This window comes from Megalops cyprinoides, chromosome 16 (genome assembly GCF_013368585.1).
Source record: "Megalops cyprinoides isolate fMegCyp1 chromosome 16, fMegCyp1.pri, whole genome shotgun sequence".
Taxonomy (NCBI): Eukaryota; Metazoa; Chordata; class Actinopteri; order Elopiformes; family Megalopidae; genus Megalops; species Megalops cyprinoides.
In genome coordinates, this window is record NC_050598.1 from 7,761,214 (window position 1) to 7,778,833 (window position 17,620).

The 17,620-nt window shown below is 47.5% G+C and overlaps 1 protein-coding gene across 2 annotated transcripts; it reads right to left on the minus strand.

The window, feature by feature from the left end:
- Positions 1 to 1,695: 1,695 nt before the first annotated feature.
- Positions 1,696 to 17,563, minus strand: hdac8 (histone deacetylase 8). 2 transcript variants are annotated; one of them, XM_036547752.1, is made up of 11 exons: positions 17,364 to 17,563; positions 16,970 to 17,022; positions 16,208 to 16,338; positions 15,488 to 15,629; positions 14,281 to 14,393; positions 13,816 to 13,893; positions 12,953 to 13,061; positions 12,607 to 12,779; positions 11,775 to 11,869; positions 5,760 to 5,865; positions 1,696 to 1,947 (listed from the first exon to the last, which is right to left on the minus strand). In XM_036547752.1, the coding sequence occupies exons 1-11, from the start codon at positions 17,475 to 17,477 to the stop codon at positions 1,925 to 1,927; spliced, it is 1,137 nt and encodes a 378-aa protein (XP_036403645.1). In that variant the 5' UTR covers positions 17,478 to 17,563; the 3' UTR covers positions 1,696 to 1,924. The 2 variants fall into 2 exon arrangements, with proteins under 2 accessions (XP_036403645.1, XP_036403646.1); XM_036547753.1 differs by lacking the exon at positions 17,364 to 17,563 and adding an exon at positions 17,249 to 17,309.
- Between the last annotated feature and the right edge of the window lie 57 nt (positions 17,564 to 17,620).

Consider the following 17,620-nt stretch of genomic DNA (forward strand, 5'->3'; position numbering starts at 1 on the left):
AAGCAACAATAAGTAAACAATAAGTAAATACACAGTGCAAATACACAAAGGCGCATACATGTGTGCGGGTGACAGCGCTATGGCATAAAATAAACATTAAAGTTATTTAAATGAATAGTATTTAAATGAATCGTTGTTACAATATGTCCATTGTATGAAAAATGGCCCAGGAATAAAACATTCAAACAACGCTCACACTCAAAGGGGGAAACCAGGTTGTTTTGCATGAAATTCGTTAGGAAGTCATCACAAAGACGCAACGTTCCGAGCAGGTGTGCCCGGATTCTCTGTGCGCAGGTAGCTTCAGAAAAAACAATGAGAATGTAGGGAATGTTTGACGTGCAACATGGTAAAAAATTTCGTGTTCAGTGGAAATCATATGTGCGTCTTTGGCAAATGGTGAAAGGTGAAAAATGACATCTTTTGAATTTTTTAATCAGGGAATATCGCTTTCACTGATTTTCCCCCATTATCATTCTGATTTGTATTCAAATGAAGGTTTTATTTCCCCTTTCTATTCGTTGGCTATCTTCCGCGCTCCCAGTCGTGCCTCGCCACCTCTACCCCTGTTAAAACAATCTGAAAATAGGGACGTCATGCTGTTGCAAGTTGTTTTGGTCTCCCGGCATCAAAGCGCTGTAATTGGGACGTCCAGGGAAAGCCTAATATGCCCCTCATGTCTCGCTTAAAGAGGTTTATGGTCTTCTCTCCGTATCACAAACCCATTTACGAGATTTACATTTTCTGTTCAATCTTTCAAAACTAATAAATGACTAATGAATTGCACTTGCAGCTTAGTCACAGAAACGGCCCCCCCGAACATCAAAAGTGATCACGCAGAGGAAAAAAAATCAAGACAAACTGAGTCTTCACATTTGAGTATTTTATTTCAAATCCCCTAGTTGGTTTTATTTTTTTAAAAAATTAAGATTAATTTTTAAGAGGAAATATGTACAGTGAGCGCAGATAAAATAGTTAACAACAATAATAATAAAAAAAACATCAATGTCATTTCAGAGCTTTTGTGAAACCAAAAACCACCGTTACCACATTAATATGCTTCTGTTTAAAAGAACATGCTGAAATAATTGGAACTGGTCATTCAGTTTTTTTTCTTTTTTTGATGGTTTGATCTGTGGAAGAAAAACAGACGGATCCCTTCCCAATAGCATGCGACACTGAACTTCCTGTTGAACCCCAGACAAGAGTCTGGACCTGTACCCTGCCCCGGATTTCACTGGAGGACCAGCTCGTCTTTACTGTACAGCCGATACTCTAGTATACCTTGCAGAGCTTTTCTGGCTGCTTGGTCTTTCCTATGAACTGTCCAGAGTTTGCCTTCAGTGTCTCACAGCTGGTCCTTACTGCGATTCTGGGCCCAGGGTTTGGGTGGGGAGTTTCTGCAGGGTGAGCACTTGTCCTGGGGATGTCAAGAGCCTCACTGATAAGGCTGTGAAGGGTGGCCGCCTAATTCAAACTCCTGACCTGCTGTCCAATCACAATTCAGCTGTGAAGACACAATGCTCAGGGCTCCCTCTGAAGCACAGGCAAGAGCCCACTGACCAGCAACACCTTGCATATACAAGAAATAAGCAAAGGGAATGAATCCATATGCATCTTTTAAGTGTTACAGAATATGCTTATCGTAAAACACATGGCCAAAACATATTCTGTATTCTATGTGTATGTGTTTCAGTAAAATAACAGTATCAAATGGACCTCTAATTTAAAAAAAAAACCCAACCCACCCTAAAAAAAGAAAAAAACTTGTTGGACAGCATCAGCGCACTAGTTTACCCATTAAAAAAGTTCCCTGGAAACATTCAAGTAATGTTTTCCAAAGCTCCCCTCTGGCGATTGCTTCCACATACTGTCTTCATTAGCTCGGCTGCCCTGATTTGGAAATGTGAGCCGGAGCCTGCTCTTAAACTACATTCTTCAGATTCCCTGTAAACAACAAGAGAGGGGGAGAGAGGGGGCAGAGGAGAAAAACGGGGTAAAAAAATTAATCATACACACACATTTCTGTGCAAAGCATCTGTAAAAGAAAGCTTTCCTTTCTGATTTGAAGTGCTTTTGTTTGAAAGGCTACTTTTTTATTTTCTTAAGTACCAGTCATCCCCTAATCAGTGCTCTAGCATTAAACTTAAGTGTTGTTGTTATTGTAGGTCACATGATTGATGCAGTGTGGATGCTGGGGGCTAACCTACAGCAAACACGTCTGTTTCATGTTCTTATTATGTTGTACATATATTCAGAGAAAATGGCTATGAACACATGAGACAGCTAAGCACAGCTATTTAAAACTTTGGGACTGACCCAGAAAATACTGAAAAAACAGGACTGTGACTCTTTAAACATGTAACAGGAACTAAAACATTTTACGTTAGTTGTTATGTCTCCTATGTGACTTTGCATTTACACTATTGATAGTAATGGAGGCAGTGCTTTGTAAAGATGCAAAGCATGTCAGGGTGACAGATTTCCTTTGGGAAACCGCGGACATGTAAATGGATATTACATATCTGATCACATGCAAAACACTGAAGATTAACAGCCATAAGATCGTTGCATGAATTCTCTCCCGATCGTTTAGATCAAGTCAAGAAAAGAAAGATAAGAGCACACTGGTAATATTCTTTCGTAACTGAACGTGCTTTGAACATCACATCCGTCAGAATGCATTACGGGAATCCTTTCAAGCTTAAACAATAACACATCTCATCTACACACATCTACTGACACACGAACATGCGCATGGTTGCTTGTCTTGGCACAAGAATCCTACACATCAATTCAGCTCTGACCCAAGCCGTACATTAAAGCTGTCATAACAGTAGGTTTTACTCACTACAATGAATAATTTACTTTATACAAGCAATGATCCTGATCTTTGCTTTGTTAAACACTGATACATGGTGTGTATGAATGTCTAAAATGGTGTAGTATAATCTCTTTTTTGTATATCTAAAACATTACTTTCTGAATATGTCTTCAGGATGGACACTGTCGCCAAACATTTGAACCATTTTGCTTCATTATTATTTCCTGTTTGTTTGGATTATAGCGTGTTCTGTATAAACCCTTCATTATAGCAAGCCTGCTGCATATGTTTAAAGGCACAAGGAGCCAAGGAGGATTTAAATTGCTCGAGCGTATACTAATCAGGGTCAGCAAAAGCGTCCATGTGTGGTTTTTAATGTCCTTTTTTCATTCTCTCTTTTTTTTATCGAGCTCGCAGTCTCGTAAATGTTCCCCAGATGTGCTGCGAAATTCCGGTAAAGCAGAACAACCGCGGGGCCCAGCATTTATTACCTGTGCTAATCAGTCACAGCCTCTTCTGGCTAAATATTGTGATATTCTTGGGTGCGCCATCGGGCGACTCCGCGGAACCCTCGTGAGGACTTTTTAACGAGCAAGCTGTCAAGCGCGCACAGGCGGTCGTTTCCCCAATCGCTTCATCTGGTTGACGATGTTCTCTAATCTCACGGTTTATCTATACTTTGGGAAATGACACTTTCCGCGACTCGTAAAACGCAGCACATGACACAAATAAAACGCGAAACTAAAAAAAGTTGGTTACTGCCGCTGTAGAATCATAATTAAAACGCCGCTTAATTAATTTCAGCCCTTGATTTGCGGCTGCCTGGCACGGTGAGTGACTTTTACAGACATTGAAATCCTTCCAAAATCAGAAAGGACATTTTATTGCAGCTATTTAATGTGTGATTTTTTTGTGTCGTACAGATAAGCAATGTGTTCGTAAGAGATACCCTGTTCGTGAGATAGCATGTAGCACCGCTGCCTCCATCAATCAAAAATTGATGCTTCTACTCCAGATTCATTCACAAAACAAACACAATCTAATTTCAATTTGCTTCACCCCAGGGCACGTATCGCTGCCTGTCAACAACCCGATTAGTTATTTCTTCAAGCGACTTGCCGCGCCATGTGGCACGCTGCTACCCTGGGACTGCGGTTCAGAATTGGGGAGAAACGTGTGCGGGATTTTCGCAGCGGTTTCCCCCGGATCGAGGGAGCTGGCACGCGGGGCAGCTGGCTCCCGCGCTCCTCGAGCGAGTCGCCGGAGGGCACGGGCCGCACAGCTGCGCGGAGTTCCCCTCTGCCCGGCCTCTGCCAAATCCTGGCGCGGCGGCTTCTTAAACCGCTTCAAGTGGGCTGGGCTGCCATGTGCTTTTTGGCCCTCCCCCTCGTAGGCCTCTGGAGGAGGCCCCAGAGCGGGCGCTGACGGTTATGGTATATGGTAATCCCTTTTAATTAGTCCCCGGCTCAGCTGCTGCCAGCGAGCGCACACACCCCGCACGGGAACTGAAAATAAACAAGATGCCCTCTGTAATGAGAGGAGCGCCGAACCGCACGGGCCACCAAGTCACTCTCCCTCTCGGACACGAGGAAACGGCAAGGGTGGACCCAGGTTTCCTAAAGGGGCTCTGAACATGCTGCCAGCCGGTGACAACGTGGCTGTGGCCATAGACGACACGGTGGGGGCAAGCGACAAACACGATCAGTACCACAATTGGCTTTTTGCGCCCCTTGACGGCTGGCATAACCGCTTTGTCATGCCTGAAACCACCACTACAACCAGATGCCCACCCCCCACAGACCCTCCCGCTGCTGGGCCGGCAGTGAACTTGCCCTCACCCTTGCGAGCTGTTCTCTGTTCTCATCAAAGGCCGCCATTCACCCGCAACAGCCGGAGAGAGAGAGAGAAAGAACACTAAACAGACACGACAGGGTTAAGTTCGGGAACCGCACAGCCTCAGGGGCGAACGAGAAGAAAAGAGACATCGCGCGCGCACACACACACGCACACACACAACTATATAAATAAATTCAATTTCAAAACAAGGCGTCTCTGAACTTGCGCTGGAGCAGATGTGACACCGACCGCCGGCATATGTTCCCGGTTGCTTTCAATTTCTTTCAAGGGTTTCGTTTTCCACTTGTTACCCCCGCAATTCTCCATCGAACCCCCCCCCACCTCGCCTCCTCCTCATGTTGTTTCCTGGAGGTCAGAGCCATCCTGGGGGCAAGCTTCCCGCCTTCACTGGGGAGACCGGAGACTTGCGGTGCGCATTCCTCCCCGAGCGGAGCTGGGAGTGAAGCGCGGGTCGGAGGGTGAGACGCGGGTGAGACGCGCCGCCAGGCCGCGGTCTAATGTGGAGCTCCACAGTCTCCCCCCTCCTCTCTCTCACAGCGGCTGCGGTCGCAGCCCCGAGTATTTATTCCCCCTCTGCCAGACCCCTCAGAAACGGATACTTCCCTGAAGTCCTGGCGTCCAGTTGAGAATGGCAGTTGGTCTAAATGATCCCTCGGGAAGAGGTCTGGAAGGGGGTGGGTTGAGGGGAACAGAGAGCACCCTCCCTGGGGTCTTAGGAACATCCTTAGCTACACTTGCTTTTTGGCCATATGGGCCCAAATCTGTCCACACCCCTACCCCCCTCGTGACTGTCCAGGCCTCATGGCTATCCCCAGTCCCATCAGATACTATCTTAACAAATCCCTTTATCATCCCAATTACCATAATTCTCAGATCAAGCAGTGAATAACTACCACATCAGTTCTCAACCAAAGTGTAATGCTATGAACAAGCACTACACAAACTGAGACACACTTTACTCCACCTTCAGGTTTTGGTGCCAATTCAGATTAAAACATTTGTCAAATGAATCTCTGTTATGTTAAAGTATGACCACATCCTATCTGTAGTGATGGATACGGTTGTTCCTACGGGTTACCTTTGATGGTGCTGATGACTCGGTCCAGATGCTGTGTCTCATTGCGGTCAGGCCGACAGCTCGGGCTAATCTCCAGAGAGTAGTCCGGTCCATACTCTGTGAAGAACTAAACAACAACAAACAGGGAAGAACTTGGAATTCACATTAAAGTACGAGGGTGCAATGTTAAAAACTCCCAGGCCAGAAACTGACAAAACTGACCAAAACAAAATTGCAAGGAGAAATAAACACATACAGAAATTCCTTGTTAAAGAAACATATTTTAACATGTTAATAAAAAAGATATAACACAACGATGCAAGAGAAAGGTTTATTTTTAACTTTTCTACACAGCATAAAATGTCAACCGCTTTTTTTAGATGGTCACTTTAAGAAATTGGTTATGAAGATGCTTGTGGGGAGAGAAAAACAAAAAACATTTGTGCGATACATTGTCTCCTACTGTGAATGAAATTAAATAAAAATGCTGTTTATTTTCTAAGTGGTAATCACGCGGCCCTAACTTACATCACATACATTTTGCATCTCTACTGTAAACATGCTAAATTGGCAGGGAATTAGCTTAGCTAGCTAACTGAAGAAAATGTTGTACCTATTCACATGTCTGCCAAAATAAGTCATTAGGAAAGTGACAAAAAAGTGAGGTGATAGATTTTTCCACTTTCCACTTTAAACAGCACAGTCTACTCCACCACATTGATGGTATTTTTTCCCAGCAAAATGGTGGTGTTACTGCAAGTCTGTTGCAGAATCCTTAATCTATTCTTTGCTTTGCACTGTTCTTGATTATCGCTCCTTTGGCCTGCCCTAACTCTGGTCCTTGGGTATCTGGACGTACGAGACCGCTCTACATGCCAGCTAAATGTTCGCGAAGTGCACAATCAAGCCAGCAGTGAAGATCCACTGTCCAGTTTTCCCATGAACTCTGGTTTCCTCAGCAAGTCAAACTGAGGCACGGAGAGGACTGCTGATTTCTGACTGTTTGGCTTGGACCAGATCATGACCAGCTTGAAACTTTGGGGGGGGGGGGAGTAGGGAGCAGCTGTCTGACTCTACCACACAGCTCGTATCAGGCTTCAATCCAAACAAACAACTACATTCAACTGATACGTTGTGTATCGCCTCTTATATTTTTTTGTGCAACAGGCCCATTCGTTTTTCCTTAAATGTTTGTTTTGCGAGAGTATAGCAACTGCCAAAATGGAAAGGGAGTTGAGTGATTATTTTTTCGTAGGGATCTACACATTTGTAGCTCCGTATGCCTCTAAAAATACCTCGAAAAACAGTTTTTTATGTAAATAAATTGAATGGCTCGATATCCATTTCAGATAAAAATCGAAACTAAACAGGAATCTTTTGCGAGAGCAACAAGAGGCGATAAATTGGAAATCCCATTGTTCAGGCACCATGTTTTGTTTCATTGGTGACCGCTCATCTCATCTGTCCTTATAACGTGACCGCTGACCCCCCCACTAACCCAAACCCTGTCATTTCCGTTATTTATTCAGCCTAGGCCTTTTGGGTGTCTGCCACATCCCCGGCCGGCAGAGGGGGACACACCCTAGTCAGGGTAGGAAGTGTCAGGGGGCCGGATATTTCTCAGTGACCAATCTGGAAACTCATGGCAACAGGCCCGTTGGGGGGGAGCAATCCCGAACCCCCCCTCTGAACACAGTGTCCTTCCTCGCTCCTGCGTGCCGGCCAAACCGTTATTCAAGGAGACGGAGTTTTCCTAAACATCAAGAATTTGATTAGCTCAATAACCCGGGCCCCACCCGCCAATCAGAAGGGGCCAGTGGACAAAAGACTTTTCCTGCCAAGGTGCCTCTGGTGCTTTTTCGGTTCAGGAGGGAAATTATGGCCATCAGAACCAATTTTAGTGTGAGATCGAGATGCAGGAAAACTGGAACTTACAGGTGCAAATAATAAAAATGGCTAAAAAAATGCACAAGTAAACACAAAACTAGTAAACATATTCTTCCTTATTGCTGGGGTCTGGGGTAGAACAGATCCTGTATTAAAGTGTGCACTAAGGTGTTCATGGCCAAAAAGCAGATGGTACACCTCGGCATGACTTAGTGCATAACTCAGGTGTCTCTAGATACATTGATGCCATTTTCAAATCCATGCCTCTGCAGAGACACCATCTCTTTCAATGGGGAGTGGACGAGCCTCGAGTGGGTGCAAGACCTCATCCATGGGTGCCTTTGGAGAGGAGTGCAAGAGCGTGAGTGCGCCAGGGTCCGAGCCCTCGAACAATGCGGCGCAGTGCAGCCCGTCCGCCTGGCTTCCTCTCCCGGCTCCACCCGGCCTGACCGCGGGAAAACCCCTATCTGCTGGAACAATCGGAGGATTCCAGAAACATGCGTTCCTCCGACCGAAATGCCGCCAGCCCGGTGGACTTCGAAAATAGCGACGCTAACCTTGGAGCGAGGAACCCTATCGGCCAAGACTGGCCACGCAAGAAGGCGTGAGGCGAGGCTTTGGAAGGAGGCAAAAAATAACCAGTGGCCCACGTCACCTTAAACAAGAGACGCGCTGTGATCTAAACTTACACCCGCTCATTACAAGCGACAAGCCTTCCACCTACAGAAGCTTTCCTAATCCTCAGCAGGCCGCTGGTGCCAACACCAGCGCCATAACTCAGTGTTAAAGACACAGTCTCACAGTTTTGATTGAGCTAGGCCTGCTGTCACACCTGCATCTACTCGACGGCTCTTAAGGCCGTTAAAGTGGAATGACTTCAGCCATAAAGAACCGTCTGGTGCTTTCTCCATGTGAGAGACGCTGGCTTTTTATTCAGGGAGGCCCCGGCCTGCACCCTGAGCTCTTTGCGCAGGAAGATGAGGCTCTGCATAATCTTATTAGGAGCGGTTTGGAGTCGCGCGGACACAGCTGTCCGCCCGGACTGACAGTGCGTCCTGAGGGGGGCCGCGGCCGCCATTGTGGCCAGCTCCTCACGGCTCGTTCTGTTTTCACTGCCGCCGCAGGCTCCTCTTCCAGGGGGGAGGCCCGACAGCGCTCACACAATGGGGGGAAATGATGCCGATTCTCTCTCTTTCACACCCCCCCCCTCCCCTCCCGGCCCTCTACAGGACTTCAGTGCCTCAGTTTTTGAGAAGGAGAATAAAGGTGGGAGGGAAGCTGGAGTTTTGCGCTTGTTTTCTCACCAGGGCTGTGCTGGGAATCACTCAGCGGAAACCAGCGAAAACATGTTTCAGAACGGGGAACGGATACACAGAGGCTGAATGGCTGGCGACTCGGAAAGCGGACCTATGGACTAGAACTCCACAGGGGGTGTGTGTGTGTGTGTGGTGGGGGGGCATCCATTGGTCTGTAGGGGGGCATACACAGAGAGCGCCCTTATGCATCTGTAAAACAGTGGAAGACGTCACCCTGCCCGTGTGCTGTTGTTTTAACCTTTGACCCATGCACTGATCGCCAATCACGGAACTCTGAAGTGGTGCCAGGTTCCCTCTGTGGCGGAGCCTCAAACCGTCTGGGAAAGTGGAATTCGTGGGACGTCACTGGTTTAAGCCAGTATCAAACAGAGGGAAGCAGGGCTCCTCATACCAGAATCTGACAGTGCTTGACTTGCGCCCGCATTCCCCTTCAATGGTTTCAGCATGTCTTTCCTGGGAGGCATTAAATCTTTTCGCACGGGGTAGAACTTTGCGAGCTGACTCACGCGCGCTTAGGGGCCAGGTAAATAAACATAGGCTGCTCTGGGTACCCACAGCTGGCATAGCGGGTCACCGCCACTGTGGGAACCCAAGCGCCGTGCCTTCTGTGATCACGGCGACCGCGCCAGAGAAATATCTTCAGCACGCTCCACATTTTAAAAGACATCTCCTGAAGCGCTGGCCAGCCTTCAGCGTGGACATGTGGGGGTGGAAGGGGGGCAGCCGGACGGGTCTGCCGACGCCCCATCTCCTGCGATAAGACAGCAGCCTCTCTTTCTCCGAGACTGTCCCACTCCGAGGGGCTCAAAGGGCCCCTTGTGCGCCCCTGTCTCTGGCTCCATTGTTCCGAGGGCTGCCTCTGTCCTGGGCTGACAGCACTCTGAGAGCCCAGAGGCAGCAGCTGGGGGAGCGGGCGGGAACCGGCCGTCAGGTACAAAGTCCTTTTTGTTCATCCCCCCTTCTCTCCCCCCTAGCAGCACCGCTAAAGGCTACTCTTCTCCCTCGGCTGCCTGCTCGGCTCTCTTCGCCTTCCCAAGGCGCGCCACAGTTAAATTGCGTTTTGTTTGGCGTAAACGGACAGACAATAACAGTGGCTGAAAAGGGGGGGCGGGGGGGTAGTTTCAACAGGGGGGTGGGGGGGGGGTCTTGTCCTTTGATCGCCAGGCATGTGGGACAAAGGGGTGCTGGGCAAGGGGGGGTGCTGAGAGGGCCACAAGGGCGAGAGAGGACTCATCCCGGTCGCCTCTGTCTGAGCACCGTTCACAAGTGCTTGAAAAAGGGACAGAAAGCTGGGGAGGGGGGCAGTGACACACTGTTGTGGCACTGTGGGGGGTAACGCTGCCATTGTCAGCTTTTGTCCGTTTGGCTGGCGAAACGACGGGAAGAGAGAGAGAGAGCAAGAGAGAGACAGTTCGCTGTGTCATGTCCAGCTTGGCTGCTTGGGGTTCCTGCGACCCTGCCTTGATCGGGAGGGCCGCTCCCTCGCAGCGTCTCTGAGGGCTACAAAAAGGACGTAATTTCTTCATCTCGGCCTTTCAGTCATGCTGCGGTATGAATGGGAGTGACGCTCCTACATATACCATAATGGACTGACACAGCAGTTTAAATTAACAGAGGCAGAGAAAGTCGCAAAGATGACAGCAACCATCTTAATTTGTCAATTTTTTGGTAGGGGGGGTTAAATGAATTTTCCTGTCCCGTAGCGTACACACACAGCTCCTAATTATCAAGAGAATGTCTCTGAAAACGAAGCTATGTGGAAAAAGTGACTAACCAGAAAGAAAAATGTCATAAGAATGCTGGTGTGGAGCATGTCATGAGAAGATTCTAGAATGTCTCTGCCCCCCCTTCCCCTTCTAAAATCAGGGAAATAATAATATAATTTTCAACAAATCTTTTATCATTACAACTTGTAAACTACTTTTAGCTTCTGGAAAACCTCTATAAATATATACATATACACTTCACAGTATCTCTGTAATCTCATTGAGCTTCAGCCGATCAAATTAAATAATTAAGGCACTAATTAAAGCACCCTATCTCAAAGCATAAAGGGAACATTTTTGCAAATATACTGTGCATTGTAAGCCGCACATATAATAACATAAGTGTGAATTATGCAAGTAATTTTATTGTGGTAATGCAATACTTACTTTGGTAGGATATTCACACCTTCTAACTCATGAATGCACATTTGATGCAAAGACATAAGAAGGATGATTGTGTGATTAAGTGCTAATTTTGCATCTTTCCGGTTTGTCTCTGAGACATAGCAGCCTCATTAGCCACGTTAGCATCCAAGGTCACTGGAGCGGCCTTGTTTTCATGTGCACGCCTTAATGAGGTCACATGTCACGCAAGGGTTAAAGGTTGGACTTGGAGAAACAAGCACATCTTTTATTTAGTTGACCACCAAAAAACCCCCGAATTACAATAAAAAGACCCTCTTTGTGTGGCTGGTAAGAGAGATATTCCAGTGACTGTATCACCCCCCCTTCCCACCGCCCACCTTTCTCTCTCCTAAGGTAATTATCTGGGAATTTACAATCCTTCTTCCAAAAAAACAACTAAAAAAATGTTGGAATAGAGAGCACAAGGTTTGTCCAAGAAAGACGTGAGGGAGAGAGGGAAAAAAAAACACAGACTCCCCTCTGTCGGTCTGTGGGGACAGAGTGGCATTGTTCTGTCCCACCCCCCACCCCCCCAGCCCGAGCACCTGAAAACAAACCCATTTATTGAGAGGCGCTCGGGCGTCTTTGATTAGAGCGGATGACTCAGCGAACACTGAACGCGCCGAGGGGGGGGGGTTGGGGGGGTCTGCAGGGACCCTTACCTCGTGGTCCGGTATCTCGGAGGAAGGCATCTGGCCCAGCACCGTCGCTGTCAGGTATGTCCAGCACCGGGCGGTGTTGGCGAGGTGGTAGCCCCCTGTCCCCGGGAGGAGGCGAGGGAGCAAACAGGCCAGGGCGGGGGGAGAGAGAGAAGGGAGTGAAGTCAGTAAAAAAGCCTCTTTGTGCATGTCTAATTAGAAGCTTTCATCTGTTCCAATGGATAAGGGGCCTGGAGTGGAGATCTTGTTTTTATAAAAAAAAAAAAAAAGGGGATAAAAATCCCTAAGTTATCTTTTTTTAATTTAATGACACATTGATGGCCTTTCTGGAAACGGTAACGGTCTGGCCAAAAGCTGGACGGGACAAGGGATGGTTGTGGCACAAAAAAAAGGAGGTCTCTGTGATTCAGGCCTTGTCTAGTGATCTCTCTCTCTCTCACTCTCTCTCTTTCCCTGGACGTTTTCTATCAAGACATTGTGGCTGGAGATGTTTATGCCAAACTCTCGCTGGAGTTTCTCCCATTTTTGAAAGGGCTGGAAAGGAAAGATGAGAGCTGAGAGCTCGCGCAGAGACGTGCGCCGACAGACGTGCACACACAGGCAGACAGACAGAAGAACAGAGAAACAAACACATGCAGACAGAGATACACACTGCAGACTCACGCAGACAATCCAATATACACAGACAGCACACAGTCAGACGTATGCAGTCAGGCAGATGCAGACAGACAGACATATGCATACAGACAGATGCACGCAACCAAACGCACACAGACAGCACACAGTCAGACTGGCACGTGCATGCAGACAGACGGACTCAGACAGACGCAAGTACCTCCTCCGAGCAGCAGCGTCGGCAGCTCCCACCCCAGCACGTAGAGCAGGCACTTCCCAGCGCCCACGGGAGTCATGTTGAAGGAGCACATGGGGTCGCCCGCCATGGTGTCGGCTCCCAGCTGCATCACGACCGCTTCCGGGTTAAACAGCGCGTGCACTTCCTGCATGACGCTAAACCCAAAGTCAGAGGCGTTACACAGTTACAAAGCAGACATGTTTCTGAAGGTCTGCACACTAAGTAATACTTCATCCCATTAGCAAGAATTACAGGACGTACAGTATGAAATAATACAGGCGTTATTATAAAAATAGAGTTGTAATAAAACTAGGGGTGAGACACTGACCTGGTGAACACCTGGAAGTACCTGTCATCTCCAATGCCGTCCTCCAAGGGGACGTTGACTGCGTACCAGCGTCCCTTCCCAAGCCCGGTATCACAAAGGTCCCCAGTTCCTGAGGGACCACAGGCTCAGTCAGAACTCCAGGACTGGGAGGTACATTCAACAGATCTACAGAGGTGTTCCTGGGTAGTGAAGTCCAAGGGTGGAAATTGTGGGAAACATTTAATGTGTCAGTGGACTTCATCTCCCATCATCACTTCTGGGGCACTCTGCTTACTCAACGCCTCATTTCTACTCACGATAGCTTCCGAACAATCTGCATCACTTCAGATTGATCTGACTTTTGGCCACAGCGTACACTATCTGACTAAAAGTCATGGGACCCCCATCTGACTGCAGGAAAATGTGTGTGAGTACGAGTGTGACTGCATGTGGTTTGAAGAGAATGACACTGGAACATTGCAGTGGCCAGTGCAGAGCCCTGACTTCAACCCAACAGAACATCTGTGTTCCCTTTCATCCCAAAGCATTACAGCAAGGCTAAGACAACCTCCTCAGCAGCGGAGCTTACTAATGCTTTAAAGGAGGAGTGGAGCACAATACCACCAGCTTTATGCCAAAAATTAATACTCAATATTCCACAACGTGCTGAGGGAGCCGTTAAGCTCAAAGGCGAGCCAATTGTGAACAAGGAGAAATGTTATCATAATGGAATAATTAAAAAATAATAACTAAAGGAACGTTATACTATCTGTGTCCCATGGCTTTTGGTAGGACAGTGTGTATACATACCCTCTGAGTAATCCCACTTTGTAGCCCCTGTGGTTAACCACTCATTAGCAGAGGGTGGCTGGAGCTGCACTCACCTGGAAAGAAGCCAGGAGAGAACTTGTGCAGCGACACAGTCATGACTTTGGAGGTGAAACTGAAAGCGTCCTCCACACCTGTTACCAAAAACAATAACCATTACCCATCTGTTGGCTGGCTTCCACTTTTGCAGTTTTTTCACCCTATCTGTGTTGTACTGTGCAATGCAATGTATTGTTTTCACATTTTAGTGTATGTAGTCTTACGTTCGCAATGCCTGTTAAAACATCAGTGTTATGCTATGGCATATAGTATGTGACTTATACAAAATCATGACAGGTACGTTACAAGCTACCCCTGGAAAACGATGCTTGTGATCAAGAGGAGTCCTTTACTGACTCATCAGTTCATCGGATCACTTTCCCTCCCACCCTTCCCCCTTTGCAAGTCAGGAGATTTTACTGCAGCTGTTGCCATTTTGACCTGCATCACCACCACCACTGTCTCGCGGTTGGCACGGTTACCGTCGCCATGGTGCAGGTCGACGTCCACATACAGCACCCTCTCGTACTTCTCCCTCAGCCTCAGGATTCCCAGCACGGCGTCGTTGACGTAGCAGAACCCCGACGCCTCGTCCCTGAGTCAGAGGGGAGGACATCACACTGTAAACGCACATAACTACAAGGCGCGTTGAACAGCAAACCCAAGCTGAAAAAGCTGAATCACATCCAGAAAAATATACATATACAAAACAACCTTACTACAGCAGACAATACAAAATAACCCACTCCCAGAGGATGAGGTGCTGAACTGGAAAATGCAATATTATACTGGCTGACATAAGCAGTCGACATCATATTTCCTTCCATTTCATGTGTCTACTTGGCATCATTCGGGAGCAAGGGAAGCATCAGGGGCCGATCAGAGAATGTTTGCGGAGCGTCGGCGCCGTAGGCTGGCCTGGGAGAGGGCACCAAGCTGAGCGGGACAGAAATAGCTGCAGAACAAAGCCGGCCTTTGGGACGGCTGCCCCGGAGAGGGGGTGAAAGCAGCCACTGTGCAACCGCATGCGTTTCGGTCATCCGTGGAAGCGGCGGTGTGGGAGGACGGGCCCGAGGGGCGACCGAGAGGGGGTTAAAGTGGGAGCGCTGAAGGGGGCACTCAGATGAACCTCAGGGGGGTCAAAGGGCGAGGACCCTCGCTTCCCGAGGAGGCTTTTACACAAGCGGAGCCTCATGAGCACAACTGACCGCGGGGGTGGATGGACCTCCCGGCCGTGAAAGGGGCTCTTGTCACAAAGAGAGAGGGGACACCAGCACAGGGAGAGCAGAGGGGACACAGGGAAGGGAACAGCTGCCAATCTGGGACACGTGCAGGAGTCCCTCGCACACCAGGCCTGAAATGCAAAGGGCACAACCGAGTCCTTCACCTTTCAACGGTGTGGCAACAGCCGCCATCCTGAACCATGTAACAGACCAACACTAAAGCCATGAAGTCTCTGGGATTGACCAGTGATCGTGAGCATGTGGCACTACCTCCATTACCCATCACACCAACAGGAGCTGCGTGGCAGCCTCCAGCAAAATCCTTCGTGTCAACAGCCCTTTCCGGACGCTGTTTTAAAATAGCCCGTCTTGAACCTGTAAATAGGCCCGAATCAATCCGGAGGCATAATTTAGCCTAATGGCAGCCGGTGTGAGTGGGCGGCCCGTTCGGCTGTTTGACTCTTACTTCTTGGCATGGTGCCAGCCCCCGGCCCAGTTGATTGCCACTTTACAGCTCCCGTCGAGGAGGCACTGGGCGGCAGTTAAGGTGGCCCCGCCAACCGCCGCGGCGTAGTCGAAAATACCCTCCACGACGGGGCAGTCGTAGCCTGAGAGGGGAGGAAGAGGGGTGAGGGAGGAGGGTGGTCGAAGAAGAGAAAGAGATTGGAGAGAGGAGAGACAAAGGAGAGGGGGAGACAGGGTCATTAGAAAGTGCAGACATTTTGGCAAAAGGTAGACGTTTTCCGTCCGCCAGCTACGGTCCCTCCTCGCCGTGTTTTTTGTCTTTTCATTTCCCCTCCGCGCAACGTGCTGCTCGTGTTGACACTTCAGACAAAAGACAAAAGGCTCGAGTGTCAGTCTTTATCAGCATGATATTCAAAACAATAGGTGATGTTTGCCAACACAAACTCATTCCCCACATACTAATCTTCACATTCGCTGCCACCTCAGCTTGAAAAACATCACGAACTCAACTGTAAGGCAACTGACAGATTCTGCACTTTGGCTAAAGTGCGCCCCCTGCAGTCTGCGAGAAAATGTAGCTGAAGTTTACTGTGAGCCTACGGGTGGCTTGATATTTGCTTTTAGACAGTAGAGCATGTACACTGAAGAATGGTTGACAAGTCTGTGACACAGACTTGGCCCATAGGAATTCTAACATGCTTTTCTCTCCCTTTCAACTCACCTAAACCGAAGTCAATAGACTGGGGATCGTCGTTGTCTCCGTCCTCGCTGATTTTCTTTAGGTGCTCAAGGTACGAGTCCGTGTGAAAGACCGCCATCTCCTCCATGGTGGCTATCCGGGGCTTCACCACACTGGTACACATAACATTATCCTCAGAGTTTACCAACAGCTCAAAGAAAATAAAAAAACCACAACAGGAAAATGATAAGCTAAAAGGTGAGGTATATTTTATAAACCCGTAAGAGCAAGACACTTGCTTAGATTTACTAATCTTCATATCGGTTAAGTTATGAATCTATCATGGATTTCAACGATCTTGTATAAACAGGCGTTTTTTCCCACTTTTCCGCTTCAGATTTTTTTTTCCAAAAGCTACACTCTGTGTTGTTATTTTTCACAATCTGTTGCAAAAGTAGCAAGCTCGCTAGCACTACTTCATTTCCAAAATAAGTAACAATTAGCATGCTTGATCGACAAGTCCCAAAACCGATTACATGGGTTAACGTTAGACATAAAAATAACGTTCTAACTGACTCACAAGCCAAAGATTCGAATGGCCATGGGCAAACTTTTGACTTAAGTGGAGAGTAGCTGCTCGCAAACAATTCGTGAAATTCTTTCTCCCGTTTGGGTGAAAGAATACACAAGGAAAGGTAAGCTCACTGATGTAACTTGTGATTTTACATGCCAGATATCTAGCTACCTCGCTACTAAACAGTTTCAAATATATTTCAACGGAAACTTTCTGCGACCTTAACTTACCTCATGTGTTTCAGTAAACCGTAGGCTTCTATTAAAGAATGCACCATACTTGCCTGGACAGAAAGAATGATAGCAAAATTGTATTAATGTTGGGTACTTAATTTAGCCAAAGGACAGCAAACACAGAAGCCGGCTTGCTAGGATTTTTTTCGTTCCGGGAATTCTATTTTGATAGCAAGCTATCAATTCACAGTTAAATAAATCATTTGTGAAAAGAAATCAAGAGGATTTACTGGTTAGCAACAACTAAGTTAGCCATAACCTAGCAAGCAACCTTACCTCACTCTTCTTTTCATCAGATACCATTAGCTGAAGCAAATCTTTAGATTCGTTAGTAAGGTATCTCTAGCCAGCTATTTATTGTCAATTCCTCGTGTGTTAATTCATGTCTTACCCTGTTGGGGACTTTAGATAGGGAATCGCAAGTTTCGATGTACTGCGGACTGTAAATGTAAGCCACACTACGTTCGGAAGGGCAGTCATTCTGAGAGTCGCTTTTCGTATTCATTAGATTCGTTAAATTTATTTTTGAGCGACTAGCAAAAATTCTATATTCGCTGTGTTGACACCAAGTTCTTTCAGAGCGGTCCAGCGGTGGTGTCACACTATAAACACTCCACGGATGAAAGGAGACAATAACCAATAAAACAC

Bases quoted from the DNA above. Each gene is read 5' to 3' on its own strand.
- hdac8 (XM_036547752.1), bottom strand. From the start codon at position 17,477: ATGAATACGAAAAGCGACTCTCAGAATGACTGCCCTTCCGAACGTAGT. The intron at 17,023-17,363 runs GTAAGACATGAA...CTTTCTGTCCAG, and splicing joins TATCTAAAGTCCCCAACAGG to GCAAGTATGGTGCATTCTTT. The intron at 15,630-16,207 runs GTGAGTTGAAAG...CTCCCCTCTCAG, and splicing joins GTCTATTGACTTCGGTTTAG to GCTACGACTGCCCCGTCGTG.